At 48.7% G+C, this 26,006-nt stretch overlaps 1 protein-coding gene across 1 annotated transcript in view; it reads right to left on the bottom strand.

Annotated features, from left to right (window-relative positions):
• The window catches only part of SART3 (spliceosome associated factor 3, U4/U6 recycling protein), a 329,224-nt gene that overhangs the window by 183,412 nt on the left and 119,806 nt on the right, over positions 1–26,006 (bottom strand). Inside the window, exon 5 of the mRNA XM_063913277.1 lies at positions 23,521–23,626. Within this exon, the coding sequence (XP_063769347.1) occupies positions 23,521–23,626 (106 nt within the window). The remainder of the gene's footprint in view (positions 1–23,520; positions 23,627–26,006) is intronic.

Genomic DNA, 26,006 nt, shown 5'->3' with positions numbered 1-26,006 from the left:
CCCCCCCCCCCCCCCCCACACACACACATATATATTGGCCTCCACAGAAAAAAACGATTACATTATTCCCCATAGAAAAAACAATCACATTGCACCCTACATAAACCATTTTGCTCCCCACATAAATTACATTGCTCCCTACATACAATATATTCCTCCCCAAATAAGTTACAGTGCCCCCCACATAAGTTACATTGGTCCCCCATACTTTATTCCCCACAAATATTAGCCCCTACCGTCATCTGTCCTCCTTGTCTGTCCCTCAATGGCGGGGGTTGCATACAGTGCTGTGAGCACTGAGCTGCAGGCGGACAGCTGTGGGTGCCTGCATGCGGGCGGCAGGTGCGGATGCGGGAGGGTGGCGGGCAGGAGGTAGGGCAGGTGTGGATGCGGGAGCGTGGCGGGCAGGAGGGAGGGTAGGTGTGGATGCGGGCGGGCGGGCTGCCTGGCTTGTGGAATGACCTATGATGCGGCGGGCGTGACCTATGATGTCACTGCTGCATCTCCATGGCATAGGTCACGGCCCATGCGCGCTTGAGTCTGTGCCTCCCAGAGGATCCCAGCGCTGCTGCTGCCTGGGCTCACAGTTTGTTTTGAAGGTACGACAGCGGTTCTAGCTCCGCGGCACACCTTACAACCAGTCACGGCACACTAGTGTGCCGCGGCACACCGGTTGAAAATGCCTGCTCTAGGGGACACTGGACGCCCGCCTCTGTGCTGTCGGCCTGCTGTGTTTAAAGTTCTTGTTCAGTTCGTACAAACAGCGTTGGTTTTTCGATTAAGAGTCTCTGGGATGCTGTTTGCTATGTTGTACGGTTCGGTTCCTCGCCTGGTGCTCCAGTATCATGTCCTATTCTCTCAGTCACATTTTCCAAACTGAGAGAGGAGGGATGTGAAGGGGGAAGAGCCGGCTGTGCAGACAATGCTAATTTTAGATTGTGCCACACCTCCGGTTGCAAGCTTCACACCCCTACTGTCTCAGAATGCTCCAGTGTCCCCTAGAGGATTCAGAGAAATGGACTTATCGGTAAGTACCAAAATCCTCTTTTTACATGACAAAGCCCCCAACTCCGACACACGTCTAGCAGAAGCCAAGGTCAACAAAGTGACCGTCTTCCACGTGAGAAACTTGACCTCAACCTCCGGCAGAGGCTCAAACCAATCCGATTGGAGAAACTGTAACACCACGTTAAGATCCCAGGGTGCCGTAGGCGGCACAAAGGGAGGCTGGATGTGCAGAACCCCTTTCAGAAAAGTCTGAACCTCAGGAAGAGAAGCAAACTGTTTCTGGAAGAAAATGGATAGGGCCAAAATCTGGACCTTTACGGACCCCAACCTCAGGCCCATATCCACACCTGCTTGCAGGAAAAGGAGAAACAGTCCCAGTTGAAACTCCACCGTAGGAAATTTCTTGGACTCACACCAAGATACATATTTTTTCCAAATACGATGGTAATGTTTAGACGTTACTCCTTTCCTAGCCTGCATCAGGATAGGAATAACCCTGTTCGGAATGCCCTTCCGAGCTAATATCTGGCGTTCAACCTCCATGCCGTCAAACGTAGCCGCGGTAAGTCTGGATAGGCGAACGGCCCCTGCTGCAGCAGGTCCTCCCGAAGAGGAAGAGGCCTCGGCTCTTCTAGCAGTAGAACCAGAAGATCCGTGAACCAAGCCCTTCTTGGCCAGTTCGGAGCAATAAGGATTGCCTGAACTCTTGTTCTCCTTATAAGCTTTAGAACTCTTGGAATGGGTGGAAGTGGAGAAAACACGTACACCGACTGGGACACCCACGGAGTCACTAGGGCGTCCACCGCCACTGCTTGCGGGTCCCTCGACCTGGAACAATACCGCCGAAGCTTCTTGCAGGGTCGAGAGGCCATAATGTCTATTTGAGGTACACCCCAAAGATCTGTCACCTCCGTGAACACCTCCAGATGAATCCCCACTCTCCTGGATGGAGATCGTGTCTGCTGAGGAAGTCCGCTTCCCAGTGTCTACTCCCTGAATGAAGATTGCCGACAGCGTCAACGCTTGTATTTCTGCCCAGAGGATGACTCTTGTTACCTCTGACATTGCAGCTCTGCACTTCTTTCTGCCCTGTCGGTTTATGTAAGCTACTGTCGTTACATTACAAAAAAAGAACGGTAGTGTGAATTCTGGCGCAAAGTTGTCAGCCCAATCTAAATACTCTGTAGATCCGTCCAAATAACAGATCGTAAACAATAATCTAAAACATACAATAAAAGGATAGATCAAAGGCGATAACAATGGGTATAAATATACGTCACTTTTGTGGTATGAAGTCCTTTTCAGCGCGCCACTCTTTGATCGTCTCACAAATCCCAGACAGTATACATATGAAAGAGAAAAATATATAGACATAGGTGGTATTGCTTGACACGAATATATAGACAACCCGTGAATGTCCGGAAAATGGAATCCTATTGTGCCGAACCAATTTGATAGAAGATGAGGATAGTATCTCGCCACAACTTCACTGTATTAGTGGACGTACCGAAACATGCAGGTCAGATGAAAAAGAAACGTTGGTGCAACCAGGCAGTGAATTTTTATCTTACTTTTATTTGGACATAATGTGTGGGATTTGTGAGACGATCAAAGAGTGAAGCGCTGAAAAGTACTTCATACCACAAAAGTGACGTATATTTATACCCATTGTTATCGCCTTTGATCTATCCTTTTATTGTATGTTTTAGATTACTGTCGTTACATTGTCCGACTGCACTTGAATGGCCCCATCTTGCCACATAGAGAAGACCGTTGTAGACGGCTCTTAGTTCCAGAATGTTTATTGGCAGACCGGCTTCCAGACTTGACCACCTTCCTTGGAAGGTCTCCCCTTGAGTGACTGCACCCCAGCCCCGGAGATTTACATCCGTGGTAAGAAGGATCCAGTCCTGAATCCCGAACCTGCGGCCCTCCAGAAGGTGAGGTAATTGTAGCCACCAGAGGAGTAAAATCCTGGCCTTTTGGCGACAGACGTATTCTCTGGTGCATGTGTAGATGAGATCCCGACCACTTGTCCAGGAGATCCAGTTAGAAGGGCCGAGCATGAAACCTCCCGTACTACAGAGCCTCGTAAGAGGCCACCATCTTCCCCAGAAGGTGAATGCACTGATGAACAGACACCAGGGCTGGCTTCAGGACATCCCGGACCTTTGTTTGTATCACCAATGCTTTCTCCTCTGGAAGAAACACCCTCTGCACTTCCGTGTCGAGCAACATTCCCAGAAAGGACAACCTTCTGGTCAGCTCCAAATGTGATTTTGGAAGATTCAGGATCCAACCGTGTTCCCTGAGTAGATGGGTTGTGAGAACAATGGACTGTAACAGCTTCTCCTTGGACGATGCCTTTATCAGCAGATCGTCCAGATATGGGATTATGTTCACCCCCTGTCTGCGGAGGAGAACCATCATTTCCGCCATCACCTTGGTGAATACCCTCGGTGCTGTGGAGAGGCCGAATGGCAGGGCCTGGAATTGAAAATGACTGTCCAACAGTGTGAATCGGGGATAAGCTTGATGCGGTTGCCAAATCGGAATGTGGAGGTACGCATCCTTGATATCTAGGGATACCAGGAAATCCCGCTCTTCCAGTCCGGATATCACCGCCCTCAGAGACTCCATTTTGAACTTGAACTCCCTCAGAAAGGGATTTAGCGATTTTAAGTTCAAAATGGGCTTGGCCAAACCATCCGGTTTCGGTACCACGAAAAGGATGGAATAGTAACCTTTGTTTTGAAAATGGGGTGGAACTGGTACAATGACCTGTGCCTCCACCAACTTCTGGATGGCTTCCTGTAGGATAGCCCTGTCTGCCAGCAAAGCTGGCAAGCCTGACTTGAAAAATAGGTGAGGAGGGAGATCTTGAAACTTCAGCCTGTACCCCTGGGACACAATATCCTGTACCCAGGGGTCCAGGCTGGACGACACCCAGACGTGACTGAAATACCCGAGTCTCGCCCCCACCGGCCCCATCTCCAGGCCGCATAGTCCACAGTCATGCGGAGGACTTTGGCGTACCTGAAGCAAACTTCTGTTCCTCAGAACCCGCAGTAGCAGGTTTCTTGGATTTTGGCCGACCTCCTCTAAAGGTGGTATTGGACGGCTTGGCCTTTCTTGTTTTAGCAGCCCGAAAGGAATGTGATGCAGCTGAAGAAAAAGGCTTCTTCGTAGCAGGTGCAGCTGAGGGAAGAAAAGGAGACTTACCCGCTGTAGCCGTGGAAATCCGCGCATATAACGCTTCCCCAAAGAGAGCCTGACCTGTGTAGGGTCGGGTCTCCACACCTCTCCTGGATTCTGCGTCGGCAGACCACTGGCGCAGCCAAAGTCCCCTACGAGCTGAGACAGACATGGAAGATATCCCTGCAGCCATGGAACCCAGGTCGTTCATGGAATCCACCATAAATCCTGCAGAATCCTGAATGTTACGTAAAAACAATTCAACATCACTTATCCATTGTACCCAAATCCTCAAGTAATGTGCCTGAACACTTTACTATAGCTTTGGAAATCCATGCACAGGCAATAGTAGGACGCAGTATCGCTCCTGAAGCCGTGTATATGGATTTGAGCGTAATGTCAATTTGCGATCAGCCAGTTCTTTTAACGCGGTAGATCCTGGAACAGGTAAAACCACCTTTTTTGAGAGTCTGGACACAGACGTGTCAACTATGGGTGGGTTACCAACCAGAACCCTTCTTGGGATCTGGAATTTTTTCTCTGGGTTTTCCCAGGCTCTCTCAAATATAGCATTTAATTCTTATGGTCAGTAAAGTAAGCCTCCTCAACCTGCTCAGGTGTTGTATCAGCAATATTTAACACATCTCTAATGGCCTCTATCATCAACTGCACCCTTTTGCAAGAGATGCCGCCCCCCTCAGCACATCCCCATCACCATCTGCCAGAGTCGGTATCCGTGTCATCTTGCATAATCTGGGCAAGAGCACGTTTGTGGGAACATACAGTAGGGGGTCCTGAGGTAACAGAACCGAACCAAACTGCCATAGAGTTCTGTAAAACCTGAGTTGCAGATTCATTCTGTGCAACCCTAGTAGAAATCTGAGAAATCATAGTTTTAATAGAGGATAACCACTCAGGCTCCCTTGCTGGTATCTGCGCTAACACAGTGCAATCCTGCTTACATGGAATGGGATCATCCTGATAGGACATGTCCTCTGCAGCATATGACACAGAGTCCCTGGACATAGCTTAATGGAGACCACAGACACTTCACACACACAGGGAAGGGCAGACAGAGTTTCCCCCCTAAGAATGGCAAGACAGACACAGAGATTGGAGCCAATCCACACACAGCGCTAATAGATAGGGAGACCCCTAACCAGCGCTGATTTTGCACCTTAATAGGTTACACAGTGTGTACACAGCCTCCCCCCCCTTCTACAACCCCCTGGTACCGTAACAGATAGCTGGAGTTGATTTGGAAGGGACAGCTCTCACTGACAGCGCTTCTGCAGGCAGGAAAATGGCGCTGAACGCTGCTGGGTCCGCTCCGAGAAGCTCCGCCCCCTTACATGGCACTGTCTTCCCGCTCTTCTGAAGATTATACTGGCCTGAGGAATTGTGCTGGCAGCAATCCTGGGACCCTGACAGGCTTGGAGGTCAGTGTAGGGTCATTCCTCACTGCGCTGCACTATGTACCGCTGAGCCCCGGAGCGCAGTTAGTACTGCGCTCCATACCCTGTTGCCACCATCTTCACACCGGCCCCCCGCTTGCTAGGGGGGCCGGTGACTAACTCGCCACTTTTCTACTGGCTCTGTAAGGGGGTGGCGGCATGCTGCTGGGGTGAGCGTTCCCCTGTGGCGGGGAACGTTCGATCCCCTCAGGAGCTCAGTGTCCTATCAGCGGAGACAGTGGCTCAGACCCCGCAGGGCAGACACTGCTCCCCCCCCCCCCCCCCCCTTAGTCCCACGAAGCAGGGAGGCTGTTGCCTACACCATCCCTATAAAATAATAAACTCTAAAAAAAAACTTTTACCAGAGCAGCTCTGTGGAGCTCCCCTAGCTGTGATCGGCTCCTCCGGGCACATTTTCTAAACTGAGTCTGGTAGGAGGGGTAAAGAGGGAGGAGTCAGTCCACACTCTCAAACTCTTAAATGCCAATGGCTCCTAGTGGACCCGTCTATACCCCATGGTACTAATGTGGACCCCAGCATCCTGTAGGACGTAAGAGAAATTAAAATGGTTATAAAATCCCACTATTAAGAAACATACTAAGGGGGATATCCAATTAGCCGGTTCTGATACGGAAGATAGACATTAAAAAGATAGACAGTCAATAGTAAAAGAGCGACACAAAAAAAATGGGAGTTTTGTGTTTTTAAACTTTGACACTAATTTTTTGAAATGCTTTGCTCGCCATGTTTCGGGCTTTATGGCGCAAGGTGATAGTTTGTGATATGGATAGTAAATGCAGCAAAAGTTGTAAAAAAAAATAAATAAGAATTTACTTACCGATAATTCTATTTCTCATAGTCCGTAGTGGATGCTGGGGACTCCGTAAGGACCATGGGGAATAGCGGCTCCGCAGGAGACTGGGCACATCTAAAGAAAGCTTTAGGACTAACTGGTGTGCACTGGCTCCTCCCCCTATGACCCTCCTCCAAGCCTCAGTTAGGTACTGTGCCCGGACGAGCGTACACAATAAGGAAGGATCTTGAATCCCGGGTAAGACTCATACCAGCCACACCAATCACACCGTACAACTTGTGATATGAAACCCAGTTAACAGTATGATAACAATGAAGTAGCCTCTAAAAAAGATGGCTCACAACAATAATAACCCGATTTTTTTTTGTAACAATAACTATGTACAAGTATTGCAGACAATCCGCACTTGGGATGGGCGCCCAGCATCCACTACGGACTATGAGAAATAGAATTATCGGTAAGTAAATTCTTATTTTCTCTAACGTCCTAAGTGGATGCTGGGGACTCCGTAAGGACCATGGGGATTATACCAAAGCTCCCAAACGGGCGGGAGAGTGCGGATGACTCTGCAGCACCAAATGAGAGAACTCCAGGTCCTCCTCAGCCAGGATATTAATTTTGTAGAATTTTACAAACGTATTTGCTCCTGACCAAGTAGCTGCTCGGCAAAGTTGTAAAGCCGAGACCCCTCGGGCAGCCGCCCAAGATGAGCCCACCTTCCTTGTGGAGTGGGCATTTACAGATTTTTGGTTGTGGCAGGCCTGCCACAGAATGTGCAAGCTGAATTGTACTACAAATCCAACGAGCAATAGTCTGCTTAGAAGCAGGAGCACCCAGCTTGATGGGTGCACACAGGATAAACAGCGAGTCAGATTTCCTGACTCCAGCCGTCCTGGAAACATATTTTCAGGGCACTGACAACGTCTAGCAACTTGGAGGCCTCCAAGTCCCTAGTAGCCGCAGGCACCACCAATAGGTTGGTTCAGGTGAGACGCTGAAACCACCTTGGGGAGAAACTGAGGACGAGTCCTCAATTCCGCCCTGTCCGAATGGAAAATCAGATAAGGGCTTTTTCAGGATAAAGCCGCCAATTCTGACACGCGCCTGGCCCAGGCCAGGGCCAACAGCATGACCACTTTCCATGTGAGATATTTTAACTCCACAGATTTAAGTGGTTCAAACCAATGTGACTTTTGGAACCCAAAACTACATTGAGATCCCAAAGTGCCACTGGAGGCACAAAAGGAGGCTGTATATGCAGTACCCCTTTTACAAACGTCTGAACTTCAGGGACTGAAGCTAGTTCTTTTTGGAAGAAAATTGACAGGGCCGCAAATTTGAACCTTAATGGACCCCAATTTCAGGCCCATAGACACTCCTGTTTGCAGGAAATGTAGGAATCGACCCAGTTGAATTTCCTCCGTCGGGCCTTACTGGCCTCGCACCACGCAACATATTTTCGCCAATTGCGGTGATAATGTTTTTGCGGTTACATCCTTCCTGGCTTTGATCAGGATAGGGATGACTTCATCCGGAAAGCCTTTTTTCCTTCAGGATCCGGCGTTCAACCGCCATGCCGTCAAACGCAGCCGCGGTAAGTCTTGGAACAGACAGGGTCCTTGCTGGAGCAGGTCCCTTCTTAGAGGAAGAGGCCATGGATCCTCCGTGAGCATCTCTTGAAGTTCCGGTTACCAAGTCCTTCTTGGCCAATCCGGAGCCACGAATATAGTGCTTTCTCCTCTCCATCTTATCAATCTCAGTACCTCGGGTATGAGAGGCAGAGGAGGGAACACATACACCGACTGGTACACCCACGGTGTTACCAGAGCGTCTACAACTATTGCCTGAGGGTCTCTTGACCTGGCGCAATACCTGTCGAGTTTTTTAATCATGTGGACGACTTCTGGGTGAAGTCCCCACTCTCCCGGGTGGAGGTCGTGCTGAGGAAGTCTGCTTCCCAGTTGTCCACTCCCGGAATGAATACTGTTGACAGTGCTATCACATGATTTTCCGCCCAGCGAAGAATCCCTGCAGCTTCTGCCATTGCCCTCCTGCTTCTTGTGCCACCCTGTCTGTTTACGTGGGTGACTGCCATGATGTTGTCCGCTGGATCAACACCGGCTGACCTTGAAGCAGAGGTCTTGCTAAGCTTAGAGCATTGTAAATGGCCCTTAGCTTCAGGATATTTATGTGAAGTGATGTATCCAGGCTTGACCCTAAGCCCTGGATATTCCTTCCGTGTGACTGCTCCCCAGCCTCGCAGGCTGGCATCCGTGGTCACCAGGACCCAGTCCTGAATGCCGAATCTGCGGCCCTCTAGAAGATGAGCACTCTGCAACCACCACATGATGGATACCCTTGTCCTTGGTGACAGGGTTATCCGCTGATGCATCTGAAAATGCGACCAGGACCATTTGTCCAGTAGGTTCCACTGGAAAGTTCTTGCGTGGAATCTAACGAATGGGATTGCTTCGTAGGAAGCCACCATTTTTACCCAGAACCCTTGTGCATTGATGCACTGAGACTTGGTTCGGTTTTAGGAGGTTCCTGACTAGCTCGGATAACTCCCTGGTTTTCTCTTCCGGGAGAAACACCTTTTTTCTGGACTGTGTCCAGGAACATCCCTAGGAAACAGAAGACAAGTCGTCGGAACCAGCTGCGATTTTGGAATATTGAGAATCCAATCGTGCTGCTGCAACACTACCTGAGATAGTGCTACACCGACTTCCAACTGTTCCCTGGATCTTACCCTTATCAGGGAATCGTCCAAGTAAGGGATAACTAAAATTCCCTTCCTTCGAAGGGTATCATTTCGGCCATTACCTTGGTAAAGACCCGGGGTGCCTTGGACCATCCCTACGGCAGCGTCTGAACTGATAGTGACAGTTCTGTACCATAACCTGAGGCACCCTTGGTGAGAAGGGTAAACTTTGACATGAAGGTAAGCATCCTTGATGTCCCAAGACATCATGTAGTCCCCTTCTTCCAGGTTCGCAATCACTGCTCTGAGTGACTCAATCTTGAATTTGAACCTCTGTATGTAAGTGTTCAAAGATTTTAGATTTAGAATCGGTTTCACCGGGCCGTCTGGCTTCGGTACCACAATAGTGTGGAATAATACCCCGTTCCCTGTTGCAGGAGGGGTACCTTGATTATCACCTGCTGGGTGAATGGCTTCCAAAACTGCCTCCCTGTCAGAGGGGGACGTCGGTAAAGCCGACTTTTGGAAACGGCGAGGGGGAGACGTCTCGAATTTCAATATGTACCCTTGAGATATTACCTGAAGGATCCAGGGGTCTACTTGCGAGTGAGCCTACTGCGCACTGAAATTCATTGAGAACGGGCCCCCACCGTGCCTGAGTTTGTAAGGCCCTAGCGTCATACTGAGGGCTTTTGCAGAGGCGGGAAAGGATTTCTGTTCCTGGGAACTGGGTAATCTCTTCAGCCTTTTTCCTCTCCCTCTGTCACGAGCAGAAAAGAGGAACCTTTTGTCCGCTTGCCAACAAAGGACTGCGCCTGATAATACGGCGTCTTATTTTGAGAGGCGACCTGGGGTACAAACGTGGATTTCCCAGTTGTTGCCGTGGCCACCAGGTCTTAAAGACCGACCCCAAATGTCCCCTTTTAAAGGCAATACTTCCAAATGCCGTTTGGAATCCGCATCACCTGACCATTTTACTGGTAGAATTGGACAACGCACTTATACTTGATGCCAGTCGGCAAATATTCCGCTGTGCATCATGCATATATAGAAATGCATCTTTTAAATGCTCTATAGGCAATAATATACTATCCTTATCTAGGATATCAATATTTCCAGTCAGGGAATCCGACCATGCCAACCCAGCACTGCACCTCCAGGCTGAGGCGATTGCTGGTCGTAGTATAACACCAGTATGTGTGTGAATACATTTTTGGATACCCTCCTGCTTTCTATCAGCAGGATCCTTAAGGGCGGCCATCTCATGAGAAGGTAGAGCCCTTGTTCTTACAAGCGTGTGAGCGCCTTATCCCCCCCTAGGGGGTGTTTCCCAACGCACCCTAACCTCTGGCGGGAAAGGGTATACAGCCAATACTTTTTAAGAAATTATCAATTGTTATCGGGGGGAAACCCACGTATCATCACACACCTCATTTTATTTTTCAGATTCAGGAAAACTACAGGTAGTTTTTCCCTCACCATAATACCCCTTTTTGGTGGTACTCGTATTATCAGAAATGTATAAAACATTTTCCATTGTCTCAATCATGTAACGTGTGGCCCTACTGGAAATCACGGTTGTCTCTTCACCGTCGACACAGGAGTCAGTATCCGTGTCGGCGTCTGTATCTGCCATCTGAGGTAACGGGCGCTTTAAAGCCCCTGACGGCCTATGAGACGTCTGGACAGGCACAAGCTGAGTAGCCGGCTGTCTCATGTCAACCACTGTTTTTTGTTTTTTTTTTATACAGAGCTGACACTGTCACGTAATTTTCAACAGTACATCCACTCAGGTGTCGACCCCCTAGGTGGTGACATCACTGTTACAGACACTCTGCTCCGTCTCCACATCATTTTTCTCCTCATACATGTCGACACAAATGTACCGACACACAGCACACACACAGGGAATGCTCTGATAGAGGACAGGACCCCACTAGCCCTTTGGGGAGACAGAGGGAGAGTATGCCAGCACACACCAGAGCGCTATATATATATACACAGGGATAACCTTATATAAGTGTTTTTCCCCTTATAGCTGCTGTATGTTTTAATACTGCGCTTAATTTGTGCCCCCCTCTCTTTTTTTTAACCCTTTCTGTAGTGCAGGGAAGAGCCAGGGAGCTTCCCTCCAACTGAGTTGTGAGGGAAAATGGCGCCAGTGTGCTGAGGAGATAAGGCCGCCGAAAAGGGGGCGGAGCCTATCACCCGTTTTTCTGTATATTCTGGCAGGGGTTAAATGCATCCATATAGCCCAGGAGCTATATGTGATGCATTTTTTGCCATGTAAGGTATTTTTATCGTGTTTTATTGCGTCTCAGGGCGCCCCCCCCAGCGCCCTGCACCCTCAGTGACCGGAGTATGAAGTGTGCTGAGAGCAATGGCGCACAGCTGCAGTGCTGTGTGCTACCTTATTGAAGACAGGAACGTCTTCTGCCGCCGATTTTTCCGGACCTCTTCGCTCTTCTGGCTCTGTAAGGGGGCCGGCGGCGCGGCTCCGGGACCCATCCAGGCTGAACCTGTGATCGTCCCTCTGGAGCTAATGTCCAGTAGCCAAGAAGCCCAATCCACTCTGCACGCAGGTGAGTTCGCTTCTTCTCCCCTTAGTCCCTCGATGCAGTGAGCCTGTTGCCAGCAGGTCTCACTGAAAATAATAAACCTAAACTAAAACTTTCACTAAGAAGCTCAGGAGAGCCCCTAGTGTGCACCCTTCTCGTCGGGCACAGAAATCTAACTGAGGCTTGGAGGAGGGTCACAGGGGGAGGAGCCAGTGCACACCAGTTAGTCCTAAAGCTTTCTTTAGATGTGCCCAGTCTCCTGCGGAGCCGCTATTCCCCATGGTCCTTACGGAGTCCCCAGCATCCACTTAGGACGTTAGAGAAATAAACACACTAAAAACCACCATCTGTCAACCATTAGTGGTCGACTTATTGACTGTAGACCTTTTTAGTGTTGATCTATAGACCGGATACCCAATTAGCCGCAGTAATTTACTGCGGCTTTTTGTCCCACCGGGGCTAATTAGCCCCAGTAAGCCAGCGCGAGACGTGGCTTATCGGGGATTTTGTTACACCTGCCTCAGGCAGGTGAAACCAAATCCCTGGAAACAGCTCGTTTTCATGCGAAAACGGCTGTTTCTGCTGAAAACACACAGGTTGCAATGTACCGGTGTGTTTTCGAGAGGAAAGCTTTTTTTTTTTTTTTTTACACAAGTGATCCAAATTGTATAACCTGTAAAGAAATATTGGTGAAACATCGGGAAAAAAAATAAGAATTTACTTACCGATAATTCTATTTCTCGTAGTCCGTAGTGGATGCTGGGAACTCCGTAAGGACCATGGGGAATAGCGGCTCCGCAGGAGACTGGGCACAAAAAGAAAGCTTTAGGACTACCTGGTGTGCACTGGCTCCTCCCCCTATGACCCTCCTCCAAGCCTCAGTTAGGATACTGTGCCCGGACGAGCGTACACAATAAGGAAGGATTTTGAATCCCGGGTAAGACTCATACCAGCCACACCAATCACACCGTACAACTTGTGATATGAAACCCAGTTAACAGCATGATAACAGAGGAGCCTCTGAATAGATGGCTCACAACAAGAACCCGATTAGTTAACAATAACTATGTACAAGTATTGCAGACAATCCGCACTTGGGATGGGCGCCCAGCATCCACTACGGACTACGAGAAATAGAATTATCGGTAAGTAAATCCTTATTTTCTCTGACGTCCTAGTGGATGCTGGGAACTCCGTAAGGACCATGGGGATTATACCAAAGCTCCCAAACGGGCGGGAGAGTGCGGATGACTCTGCAGCACCGAATGAGAGAACTCCAGGTCCTCCTCAGCCAGGGTATCAAATTCATAGAATTTTGCAAACGTGTTTGCCCCTGACCAAGTAGCTGCTCGGCAAAGTTGTAAAGCCGAGACCCCTCGGGCAGCCGCCCAAGATGAGCCCACCTTCCTTGTGGAGTGGGCATTTACAGATTTTTGGTTGTGGCAGGCCTGCCACAGAATGTGCAAGCTGAATTGTACTACAAATCCAACGAGCAATAGTCTGCTTAGAAGCAGGAGCACCCAGCTTGATGGGTGCACACAGGATAAACAGCGAGTCAGATTTCCTGACTCCAGCCGTCCTGGAAACATATTTTCAGGGCACTGACAACGTCTAGCAACTTGGAGGCCTCCAAGTCCCTAGTAGCCGCAGGCACCACCAATAGGTTGGTTCAGGTGAGACGCTGAAACCACCTTGGGGAGAAACTGAGGACGAGTCCTCAATTCCGCCCTGTCCGAATGGAAAATCAGATAAGGGCTTTTTCAGGATAAAGCCGCCAATTCTGACACGCGCCTGGCCCAGGCCAGGGCCAACAGCATGACCACTTTCCATGTGAGATATTTTAACTCCACAGATTTAAGTGGTTCAAACCAATGTGACTTTTGGAACCCAAAACTACATTGAGATCCCAAAGTGCCACTGGAGGCACAAAAGGAGGCTGTATATGCAGTACCCCTTTTACAAACGTCTGAACTTCAGGGACTGAAGCTAGTTCTTTTTGGAAGAAAATTGACAGGGCCGCAAATTTGAACCTTAATGGACCCCAATTTCATGCCCATAGACACTCCTGTTTGCAGGAAATGTAGGAATCGACCCAGTTGAATTTCCTCCGTCGGGCCTTACTGGCCTCGCACCACGCAACATATTTTCGCCAATTGCGGTGATAATGTTTTTGCGGTTACATCCTTCCTGGCTTTGATCAGGATAGGGATGACTTCATCCGGAAAGCCTTTTTTCCTTCAGGATCCGGCGTTCAACCGCCATGCCGTCAAACGCAGCCGCGGTAAGTCTTGGAACAGACAGGGTCCTTGCTGGAGCAGGTCCCTTCTTAGAGGAAGAGGCCATGGATCCTCCGTGAGCATCTCTTGAAGTTCCGGTTACCAAGTCCTTCTTGGCCAATCCGGAGCCACGAATATAGTGCTTTCTCCTCTCCATCTTATCAATCTCAGTACCTCGGGTATGAGAGGCAGAGGAGGGAACACATACACCGACTGGTACACCCACGGTGTTACCAGAGCGTCTACAACTATTGCCTGAGGGTCTCTTGACCTGGCGCAATACCTGTCGAGTTTTTTAATCATGTGGACGACTTCTGGGTGAAGTCCCCACTCTCCCGGGTGGAGGTCGTGCTGAGGAAGTCTGCTTCCCAGTTGTCCACTCCCGGAATGAATACTGTTGACAGTGCTATCACATGATTTTCCGCCCAGCGAAGAATCCCTGCAGCTTCTGCCATTGCCCTCCTGCTTCTTGTGCCACCCTGTCTGTTTACGTGGGTGACTGCCATGATGTTGTCCGCTGGATCAACACCGGCTGACCTTGAAGCAGAGGTCTTGCTAAGCTTAGAGCATTGTAAATGGCCCTTAGCTTCAGGATATTTATGTGAAGTGATGTATTCAGGCTTGACCCTAAGCCCTGGATATTCCTTCCGTGTGACTGCTCCCCAGCCTCGCAGGCTTGCATCCGTGGTCACCAGGACCCAGTCCTGAATGCCGAATCTGCGGCCCTCTAGAAGATGAGCACTCTGCAACCACCACATGATGGATACCCTTGTCCTTGGTGACAGGGTTATCCGCTGATGCATCTGAAAATGCGACCAGGACCATTTGTCCAGTAGGTTCCACTGGAAAGTTCTTGCGTGGAATCTAACGAATGGGATTGCTTCGTAGGAAGCCACCATTTTTACCCAGAACCCTTGTGCATTGATGCACTGAGACTTGGTTCGGTTTTAGGAGGTTCCTGACTAGCTCGGATAACTCCCTGGTTTTCTCTTCCGGGAGAAACACCTTTTTTCTGGACTGTGTCCAGGAACATCCCTAGGAAACAGAAGACAAGTCGTCGGAACCAGCTGCGATTTTGGAATATTGAGAATCCAATCGTGCTGCTGCAACACTACCTGAGATAGTGCTACACCGACTTCCAACTGTTCCCTGGATCTTACCCTTATCAGGGAATCGTCCAAGTAAGGGATAACTAAAATTCCCTTCCTTCGAAGGGTATCATTTCGGCCATTACCTTGGTAAAGACCCGGGGTGCCTTGGACCATCCCTACGGCAGCGTCTGAACTGATAGTGACAGTTCTGTACCATAACCTGAGGCACCCTTGGTGAGAAGGGTAAACTTTGACATGAAGGTAAGCATCCTTGATGTCCCAAGACATCATGTAGTCCCCTATCACTGCTCTGAGTGACTCAATCTTGAATTTGAACCTCTGTATGTAAGTGTTCAAAGATTTTAGATTTAGAATCGGTTTCACCGGGCCGTCTGGCTTCGGTACCACAATAGTGTGGAATAATACCCCGTTCCCTGTTGCAGGAGGGGTACCTTGATTATCACCTGCTGGGTGAATGGCTTCCAAAACTGCCTCCCTGTCAGAGGGGGACGTCGGTAAAGCCGACTTTTGGAAACGGCGAGGGGGAGACGTCTCGAATTTCAATATGTACCCTTGAGATATTACCTGAAGGATCCAGGGGTCTACTTGCGAGTGAGCCTACTGCGCACTGAAATTCATTGAGAACGGGCCCCCACCGTGCCTGAGTTTGTAAGGCCCTAGCGTCATACTGAGGGCTTTTGCAGAGGCGGGAAAGGATTTCTGTTCCTGGGAACTGGGTAATCTCTTCAGCCTTTTTCCTCTCCCTCTGTCACGAGCAGAAAAGAGGAACCTTTTGTCCGCTTGCCAACAAAGGACTGCGCCTGATAATACGGCGTCTTATTTTGAGAGGCGACCTGGGGTACAAACGTGGATTTCCCAGTTGTTGCCGTGGCCACCAGGTCTTAAAGACCGACCCCAAATGTCCCCTTTTAAAGGCAATACTTCCAAATGCCGTTTGGAATCCGCATCACCTGACCATTTTACTGGTAGAATTGGACAACGCACTTATACTTGATGCCAGTCGGCAAATATTCCGCTGTGCATCATGCATATATAGAAATGCATCTTTTAAATGCTCTATAGGCAATAATATACTATCCTTATCTAGGATATCAATATTTCCAGTCAGGGAATCCGACCATGCCAACCCAGCACTGCACCTCCAGGCTGAGGCGATTGCTGGTCGTAGTATAACACCAGTATGTGTGTGAATACATTTTTGGATACCCTCCTGCTTTCTATCAGCAGGATCCTTAAGGGCGGCCATCTCATGAGAAGGTAGAGCCCTTGTTCTTACAAGCGTGTGAGCGCCTTATCCCCCCCTAGGGGGTGTTTCCCAACGCACCCTAACCTCTGGCGGGAAAGGGTATACAGCCAATACTTTTTAAGAAATTATCAATTGTTATCGGGGGGAAACCCACGTATCATCACACACCTCATTTTATTTTTCAGATTCAGGAAAACTACAGGTAGTTTTTCCCTCACCATAATACCCCTTTTTGGTGGTACTCGTATTATCAGAAATGTATAAAACATTTTCCATTGTCTCAATCATGTAACGTGTGGCCCTACTGGAAATCACGGTTGTCTCTTCACCGTCGACACAGGAGTCAGTATCCGTGTCGGCGTCTGTATCTGCCATCTGAGGTAACGGGCGCTTTAAAGCCCCTGACGGCCTATGAGACGTCTGGACAGGCACAAGCTGAGTAGCCGGCTGTCTCATGTCAACCACTGTTTTTTTTTTTTTTTTTATACAGAGCTGACACTGTCACGTAATTTTCAACAGTACATCCACTCAGGTGTCGACCCCCTAGGTGGTGACATCACTGTTACAGACACTCTGCTCCGTCTCCACATCATTTTTCTCCTCATACATGTCGACACAAATGTACCGACACACAGCACACACACAGGGAATGCTCTGATAGAGGACAGGACCCCACTAGCCCTTTGGGGAGACAGAGGGAGAGTATGCCAGCACACACCAGAGCGCTATATATATATACACAGGGATAACCTTATATAAGTGTTTTTCCCCTTATAGCTGCTGTATGTTTTAATACTGCGCTTAATTTGTGCCCCCCTCTCTTTTTTTTAACCCTTTCTGTAGTGCAGGGAAGAGCCAGGGAGCTTCCCTCCAACTGAGTTGTGAGGGAAAATGGCGCCAGTGTGCTGAGGAGATAGGCTCCGCCCCCTTTTCGGCGGCCTTATCACCCGTTTTTCTGTATATTCTGGCAGGGGTTAAATGCATCCATATAGCCCAGGAGCTATATGTGATGCATTTTTTGCCATGTAAGGTATTTTTATCGTGTTTTATTGCGTCTCAGGGCGCCCCCCCCAGCGCCCTGCACCCTCAGTGACCGGAGTATGAAGTGTGCTGAGAGCAATGGCGCACAGCTGCAGTGCTGTGTGCTACCTTATTGAAGACAGGAACGTCTTCTGCCGCCGATTTTTCCGGACCTCTTCGCTCTTCTGGCTCTGTAAGGGGGCCGGCGGCGCGGCTCCGGGACCCATCCAGGCTGAACCTGTGATCGTCCCTCTGGAGCTAATGTCCAGTAGCCAAGAAGCCCAATCCACTCTGCACGCAGGTGAGTTCGCTTCTTCTCCCCTTAGTCCCTCGATGCAGTGAGCCTGTTGCCAGCAGGTCTCACTGAAAATAATAAACCTAAACTAAAACTTTCACTAAGAAGCTCAGGAGAGCCCCTAGTGTGCACCCTTCTCGTCGGGCACAGAAATCTAACTGAGGCTTGGAGGAGGGTCACAGGGGGAGGAGCCAGTGCACACCAGTTAGTCCTAAAGCTTTCTTTAGATGTGCCCAGTCTCCTGCGGAGCCGCTATTCCCCATGGTCCTTACGGAGTCCCCAGCATCCACTTAGGACGTTAGAGAAATAAACACACTAAAAACCACCATCTGTCAACCATTAGTGGTCGACTTATTGACTGTAGACCTTTTTAGTGTTGATCTATAGACCGGATACCCAATTAGCCGCAGTAATTTACTGCGGCTTTTTGTCCCACCGGGGCTAATTAGCCCCAGTAAGCCAGCGCGAGACGTGGCTTATCGGGGATTTTGTTACACCTGCCTCAGGCAGGTGAAACCAAATCCCTGGAAACAGCTCGTTTTCATGCAAAACGGCTGTTTCTGCTGAAAACACACAGGTTGAAATGTACCGGTGTGTTTTCGAGAGGAAAGCTTTTTTTTTTTTTTTTTTACACAAGTGATCCAAATTGTATAACCTGTAAAGAAATATTGGTGAAACATCGGGAAAAAAAATAAGAATTTACTTACCGATAATTCTATTTCTCGTAGTCCGTAGTGGATGCTGGGAACTCCGTAAGGACCATGGGGAATAGCGGCTCCGCAGGAGACTGGGCACAAAAAGAAAGCTTTAGGACTACCTGGTGTGCACTGGCTCCTCCCCCTATGACCCTCCTCCAAGCCTCAGTTAGGATACTGTGCCCGGACGAGCGTACACAATAAGGAAGGATTTTGAATCCCGGGTAAGACTCATACCAGCCACACCAATCACACCGTACAACTTGTGATATGAAACCCAGTTAACAGCATGATAACAGAGGAGCCTCTGAATAGATGGCTCACAACAAGAACCCGATTAGTTAACAATAACTATGTACAAGTATTGCAGACAATCCGCACTTGGGATGGGCGCCCAGCATCCACTACGGACTACGAGAAATAGAATTATCGGTAAGTAAATCCTTATTTTCTCTGACGTCCTAGTGGATGCTGGGAACTCCGTAAGGACCATGGGGATTATACCAAAGCTCCCAAACGGGCGGGAGAGTGCGGATGACTCTGCAGCACCGAATGAGAGAACTCCAGGTCCTCATCAGCCAGGGTATCAAATTCATAGAATTTTGCAAACGTGTTTGCCCCTGACCAAGTAGCTGCTCGGCAAAGTTGTAAAGCCGAGACCCCTCGGGCAGCCGCCCAAGATGAGCCCACCTTCCTTGTGGAATGGGCTTTTATTGATTTAGGCTGCGGTCATCCTACCGCAGAATGCGCCAGCTGAATAGTGCTACAAATCCAGCGCGCAATAGACTGCTTAGAAGCAGGAGCACCCAGCTTGTTGGGTGCCATCAGGATAAACAGCGAGTCAGTTTTCCTGACTCCAGCCGTCCTGGAAAAATAAAATTTTCAGGGCCCTGACTACGTCCAGCAACTTGGAATCCTCCAAGTCCCTAGTAACCGCAGGCACCACAATAGGTTGGTTCAAGTGAAAACCTGAGACCACCTTTGGGAGAAACTGAGGACGAGTCCTCAACTCTGCCCTATCCATATAGAAAATCAGATAAGGCTTTTACATGACAAAGCCGCCAATTCTGACACACGCCTGGCCAAGGCCAACAGCATGACCACTTTCCACGCGAGATACTTTAGCTCCATGGTTTTAAGTGGCTCAACCAATGCGACTTTAGGAAATCCAACACCACGTTGAGATCCAAAAAGTGCCACAGGAGGCACAAAAGGAGGCTGAATATGTAGTACTCCTTTAACCAAAGTCTGAACTTCAGGCAGTGAAGCCAGTTCTTTCTGGAAGAAAATCGACAGAGCCGAAATCTGGACCTTGATGGACCCCAATTTGAGGCCCAAACGTCACCCCTGCTTGCAGGAAGTGCAGGAATCGACATAGTTGAAATTCCTCCGTCGGGGCCTTCATGGCCTCCCACCAAGCAATAAATTTTCGCCAAACGCGGCGATACTGTCTTGCGGTGACATCCTTCCTGGCTATGATCAGGGTAGGGATGACTTCCTTCGGAATACCCTTTTCCTTTAGGATCCGGTGTTCTACCGCCATGCCGTCAAACGCAGCCGCGGTAAGTCTTGGAACAGACAGGGTCCCTGCTGCAGCAGGTCTTGTCTAAGCGGCAGAGGCCAAGGGTCCTCTGCCAGCATCTCTTGAAGTTCCGGGTACCAAGCTCTTCATGGCCAATCCAGAACCCCGAGTATGGTTTTCACTCCTCGCCTTCTTATTATTCTCAGTACCTTGGGTATGAGAGGTAGAGGAGGAGACACATAAACCGACTGGTACACCCACGGTGTCACTAGAGCGTCCCCAGCGATCGCCTGAGGGTCCCTTGACCTGGCGCAATATCTTTTCAACTTCTTGTTGAGGCGGGACGCCATCATGTCCACCCGTGGTCATTCCCAACGGTTTACCCGCATTTGGAAAACTTCTGAATGAAGTCCCCATTCTCCTGGGTGTAGGTCGCCCATCGGAGAATCCTTGTGGCTTCTGCCATCGCCATCCTGCTTCTTGTGCCGCCCTGTCTGTTTACATGGGCGACCGCCGTGATGTCGTCTGATTGGATCAGTACCGGCTGGTTCTGAAGCAGGGGCCTTGCTTGGCTTAGGGCATTGTAAATGGCCCTTCGCTGCAGAATATTTATGTGAAGCGAAATCTCCTTGGAAATTTCTTCCCTGTGTGACTGCACCCCAGCCCCGAAGGCTGGCATCCGTGGTCACCAGGACCCAGTCCTGTATTCCGAATCGGCGGCCCTCTAGTAGATGAGCCCTCTGCAGCCACCACAGCAGCGACACCCTGTTTCTTGCTGACAGGGTTATCCGCTGTTGTATCTGTAGATGGGACCCGGACCATTAGTCCCACAGGTCCCACTGGAACGTCCTTGCGTGGAGTCTTCCGAAAGGAATTATGCTTCGTACGAAGCTACCATTTTTCCCAGGACTCGTGTGCATTGATGTACCGACACCTGTCCTGGTTATAGGATGTCTCTGACTAGAGATGACAACTCCTCGGCTTTTTCCACTGGAAGAAACACTCTTTTCTGGTCTGCGTTCAGAAACATTTCCAGGAACAGAAGACGTGTCGTCGGGACCAGCTGTGACTTTGGAATATTGAGAATCCAGTCGTGCTGTTTGTAGCACTTCCCGAGAGAGTGCTACCCCCACTACCAACTGTTCTTTGGACCTCGCCTTTATCAGGAGATCGTCCAAGTACGGGATAATAAAAACTTCCTTCTTGCGAAGGAGTATCATCACTTCTGCCATTACCTAGGTAAAGACCTTCGGTGCCGTGGACAACTCCACCGGCCGCGTCTGGAACTGATAGTGACAGTCCTGTACCACATATCTGAGGTACTCCTGGTGAGGAGGGTAAATGGGGACATGCAGGTACGCATCCTTGATGTCCAGGGAGACCCTGTAATCCCCCTCGTCCAGGCTCGTAATATCCGCCCTGAGCGATTCCATCTTGAACTTGAATCTTCTGATATAAAAGTTCAAGTATTTTAATTTCAAGATGGGTCTCACCGAAACGTTTCGGTACCACAACCACTGGAATAGTAACCCCTTCCTTGCTGAAGGAGGGGCACCTTGACAATCACTTGTTGTGATTATAGTGTTGAATATCCACCAACACCGTCTCCCTGGCAGAGGGAGGTGCCGGTAAGGCAGATTTTAGGAAACGGCGGGGGGGAAGAACGTCTCGAACTCCAGCCTGTACCCCTGAGATACTACTTGAAGGACCCAGGGATCCATGTGAGAGAGCCCACTGTCCGCTGAAATTTCTGAGACGGGCCCCCACCGTACCCGGGTCCGCCTGAGCAGCCCCCGCACCATGCTGTGGACCTACCGGACGCAGGGAGGATTTCTGCTCTTGGGAACTAGCTGTGTGTTGCAGCTTTTTCCTCTACCTTTGCCTCTCGGCAGAAAGGATGAGCCTCTAGCCCTCTTGCTTTTCTGGGGCCGAAAGGACTGTACTTGATGATACGGTGCTTTCTTTTGTTGTGGGGTAGCCTGTGGCAAAAAAATCGATTTCCCAACAGTAGCTGTGGAAACGAGGTCTGAAAAACCATCCCCAAACAGTTTTACCCCCTTATAGGGCAACTTCCATGTGCCGATTCGAGTCGGCATCGCCTGACCATTGCCAAGTCCATAACCCCCGTCTGGCGGCAATGGACCTAGCGCTTATTTTTGATGCCAGCCGGCAAATATCCCTCTGTGCATCACGTATGTATAAGACCACGTCTTTTATATGCTCTATTTTCAGCAAAATATTGTCCCTATCCATAGTTATTTTCCGACAGGGAATCTGACCACGCAGCGGGAGCACTGCACATCCATGCCGAAGCAACGGCTGGTCGCAATAGAATGCCCTAGTGTGTGACTATATCTTATAGGGTAACCTCCTGCTTTCTATCAGCAGGTCCCTTCAGGGCGGCCGTATCCGGAGACGGTAGTGCCACCTTTTCTGATAAGCGTGCAAGCGCTGTATCTACCCTATGGGGTGTTTCCCCGCGTGACCTATCCTCTGGCGGGAAAGGGTACGCTGCCAATAACCGTTTTAGAAATTATCAATTTCTTACCGGGGGAAGACCACGCTCCCTCACACACCTCATTTAATTTCTCAGATGCAGGAAAAACTACTAATAGTTTTCTCTCACCAAACACAATACCCTTTTATGTGGTACCTGGGGTATAATCATAAATGTGTAATACATTTTTCATTGCCTCAATCCTGTAACGGGTGGACCTATTTGGAGGGTACACCAGTCTCATCGACGTCGACACTGGAGTCAGTATCCGTGTCGACATCTGTGTCTGTTATCTGAGGTAGCGGGCGATTTTAGAGCCCCCCATGACATTTGAGACGCTGGAACAGGCACAAGCTGAGTAGCCGGCTGTTCTGTGTCGTCGACCTTTTATGTAAGGAGTTGACACTTTCACGTAATCTTTCCATAAGTTCAACCACACCGGTGTCGACCCCGCAGGGGGTGACAACATATTTACAGGCATTCGCTCCGCCTCCACCTCATTAGTGACCGCAGTGTGAGGTGTGCATGAGGAGCAATGGCGCACAGCTGCAGTGCTGTGCGCTACCTTGATGAAGACTGATGTCTTCTGCCGCCGATTTTCCGGACCTCTTCTTGCTTCTGGCTCTGTAAGGGGGCCGGCGGCGCGGCTCTGGGACCGGACTCCGAGGCTGGGCCTGTGTTCGATCCCTCTGGAGCTAATGGTGTCCAGTAGCCTAAGAAGCCCAAGCTGGCTGCAAGCAGGCAGGTTCGCTTCTTCTCCCCTTAGTCCCTCGATGCGGTGAGCCTGTTGCCAGCAGGTCTCACTGAAAATAAAAAACCTAAAACTAACTTTTATCTAAGAAGCTCAGGAGAGCCCCCTAGATTGCACCCTGCTCGGTCGGGCACAAAAATCTAACTGAGGCTTGGAGGAGGGTCATAGGGGGAGGAGCCAGTGCACACCAGGTAGTCCTAAAGCTTTCTTTTTGTGCCCAGTCTCCTGCGGAGCCGCTATTCCCCATGGTCCTTACGGAGTTCCCAGCATCCACTAGGACGTCAGAGAAAAGTGTGAAAAACGTCCCGATGCCTTATATCTTTCATTTGTAAACAAATACCCCTATCTCCCTCTACCATACAAGTCTTGGACCTACCTAGAAGGGGAACACCCAACTGACGTTTGAAGAGAGTATGGATCCTCTCAAGTTGGACATTCAGCATCTGCTGCTGTTCTGCTGAAGGAACAGTACCAGGCAATGGCTAAACACAAACAGCAAAAAAAAAAGTAGGTAAATTAAAAGTATTGCACCAGTTTCGCACACATAAATAATAATGGCCTGTTGACAAACACTATAGACCTACAGTGCCTTGCTAAAGTATTCAGCTCCTTTGCATTTTTCATGTTTTGTTGCCTCACAACCTGGAATTAAAATGGATTGTTTGAAGGTTTGCATCATTTCATTCACAGAACATGCCTACATCTTTGAAGAGGTTTTTTTTTTTTTTTTTTTTATTGTGAAGCAAACAACAAATAGGACAAAATAACAGAAAACTTCAGCGTACATATCTATTCTCACATAACTATGCTCACTAGTACATAACTGTGCTCACTAAAGTCAGTACTTTGTAGAGCCGCCTTTTGCGGCAATTACAGCTGCAAGTCGCTTTGGATTAGTCTCTATGAGCTTGCCACTTGGATTTTTGCCATTCCTTATGACAAAACTGCTCCAGCTCCTTCATGTTGGATGGTTTCCGCTTGTGAACAGCAATCTTCAAGTCTGACCACAGATTCTCAATTGGATTTAGATCTGGTCTTTGACTAGGCCATTCCAACACATTTAAATGTTTCCCCTTAAAACACTCGAGTGTTGCTTTAGCAGTATGTTTCGGGTCATTGTCCTGCTGGACGGTGAACCTCCGTCCCAGTCTCAAATCCCAGTCAGACTGAAACAGGTTTTGCTCAAGAATGTCCCTGTATTTAGCACCATCCATCTTTCCCTCGACTCGAAACCGTTTCACAGTCCCTGCTGCTGAAAAACATCCCCACAGCATGATGCTGCCACCACCATGTTTCACTATGGGGATGGTGTTCTTGGGGTGATGGAATGTGTTGGGTTTGCGCCAGACATAGCGTTTTCCTTGGTGGCCGAAAAGTTAAATTTTAGTCTCATCTGACCAGAGCACCTTCCTCCATACATTTGGGGAGTCATCCATATGCCTTTTGGCAAACGTAAAACGTGCCTTCTTATTTTTAAACACTAATTAATGGCTTTTTTTCTGGCCACTCTTCCATAAAGCCCAGATCTATGGAGTGTACAGCTTATTGTGGTCACATGCACAGATACACCAGTCTCTGCTGTGGATCTCTGCAGCTCCTTAAGGGTTACCTTTGGTCTCTGTGCTGCCTTCCTGATTAATGCCCTCCTTGCCCGGTCTGCGAGTTGTGGTGGCTGGCCCTCTCTTGGCAGGTTTGTTGTGGTACCATCTTCTTTCCATTTGAAGATGATGAATTTGATGGTGCTCCAGGGGATCATCAAATATTTGAATATTTAATTTTTTTTTTTTTAATATACTTTATTGGACAACTGCATAACATTTACATATATCAGCATACGGTAAAAGGACACAATGACATGTCGGCCAACAATCGGCCAGTATAATCAACATGGTACAGAAAGAAGAAAGTAACTCAGGTCAAGCAAAGGTTATTAAGCATCTCACAATAATTACTTTCAAAGGGTGGATGTCCTAGATCAAGTACTTCAAGATTATACCATGTAGTGTGAGATATGGCTTGTCGTAGGGGGACATTAACAGGGTCATCCAGCATCTGTACGTAAGGGAGCCATACAGATGTGTCCACAAACATCTTTGCTAGTTTGCTAACTTTGGCACAAAATGCAAAACACGGCTAAGCTGTTTTCCACGAGTAGCAAGTGGATGGATTTTAAAATTTTGGTTTTTCATAATAGAATATGTATAAAGTAACATATTAAAGAAGCAAGTTAAGAAAAATCATAAGGTATGGCTAAATCTCTGAGTCTATAACATGTTAAACCAAGCCATACATGGCGGGATATAGCAAAGATGTATGTGGACACATCTGTATGTCAAAAAACCTTGCTATTTTATTCTCTTTATCGATTAGCATTTCCAGCCACTCCATTATGAAATAAATACGATAGTCTTGGTAGAAATAAAGCTAGAGACAAGGAATCAGTAGCTATCCATTGTGACAGGATTGTTTTCTTACCAGCTGCCGCTATTTTAGTTAACAACACGTGTTGGCCAATTGGTAGCTTGGGGGTATGTAATGTACAATGTATGTCCCAGATAACCCATTCCGGGGAGACTTCTATGGTGACATGCAATCATTCTTCGGCAAAGGTTTGTATTAAGCCCCAGAATTTACGGACTTCTGGACAGCTCCACAAACAATGGTAAATATCGGCATCGGTCGTGCTGCACTTAAAACATTTGGAATCAGAAGCTACCCCCATTTGGAACCGTAATTTCAGTATAATGTAGGAACGATGTAAAATTTGATAGTTCATCTCAGCGTAGGACGCAGATATGAGTTTTGTTGATCCTATTAAACGCAGTAAGCATGGTTGAGATAGTGACAGATGGGAAATCAGGT

This window comes from Pseudophryne corroboree, chromosome 1 (assembly GCF_028390025.1).
Source record: "Pseudophryne corroboree isolate aPseCor3 chromosome 1, aPseCor3.hap2, whole genome shotgun sequence".
Classification (NCBI taxonomy): Eukaryota; Metazoa; Chordata; class Amphibia; order Anura; family Myobatrachidae; genus Pseudophryne; species Pseudophryne corroboree.
Note: the sequence above shows the minus strand (reverse complement) of the source record. Positions and strands in the feature narration are given on the sequence as shown.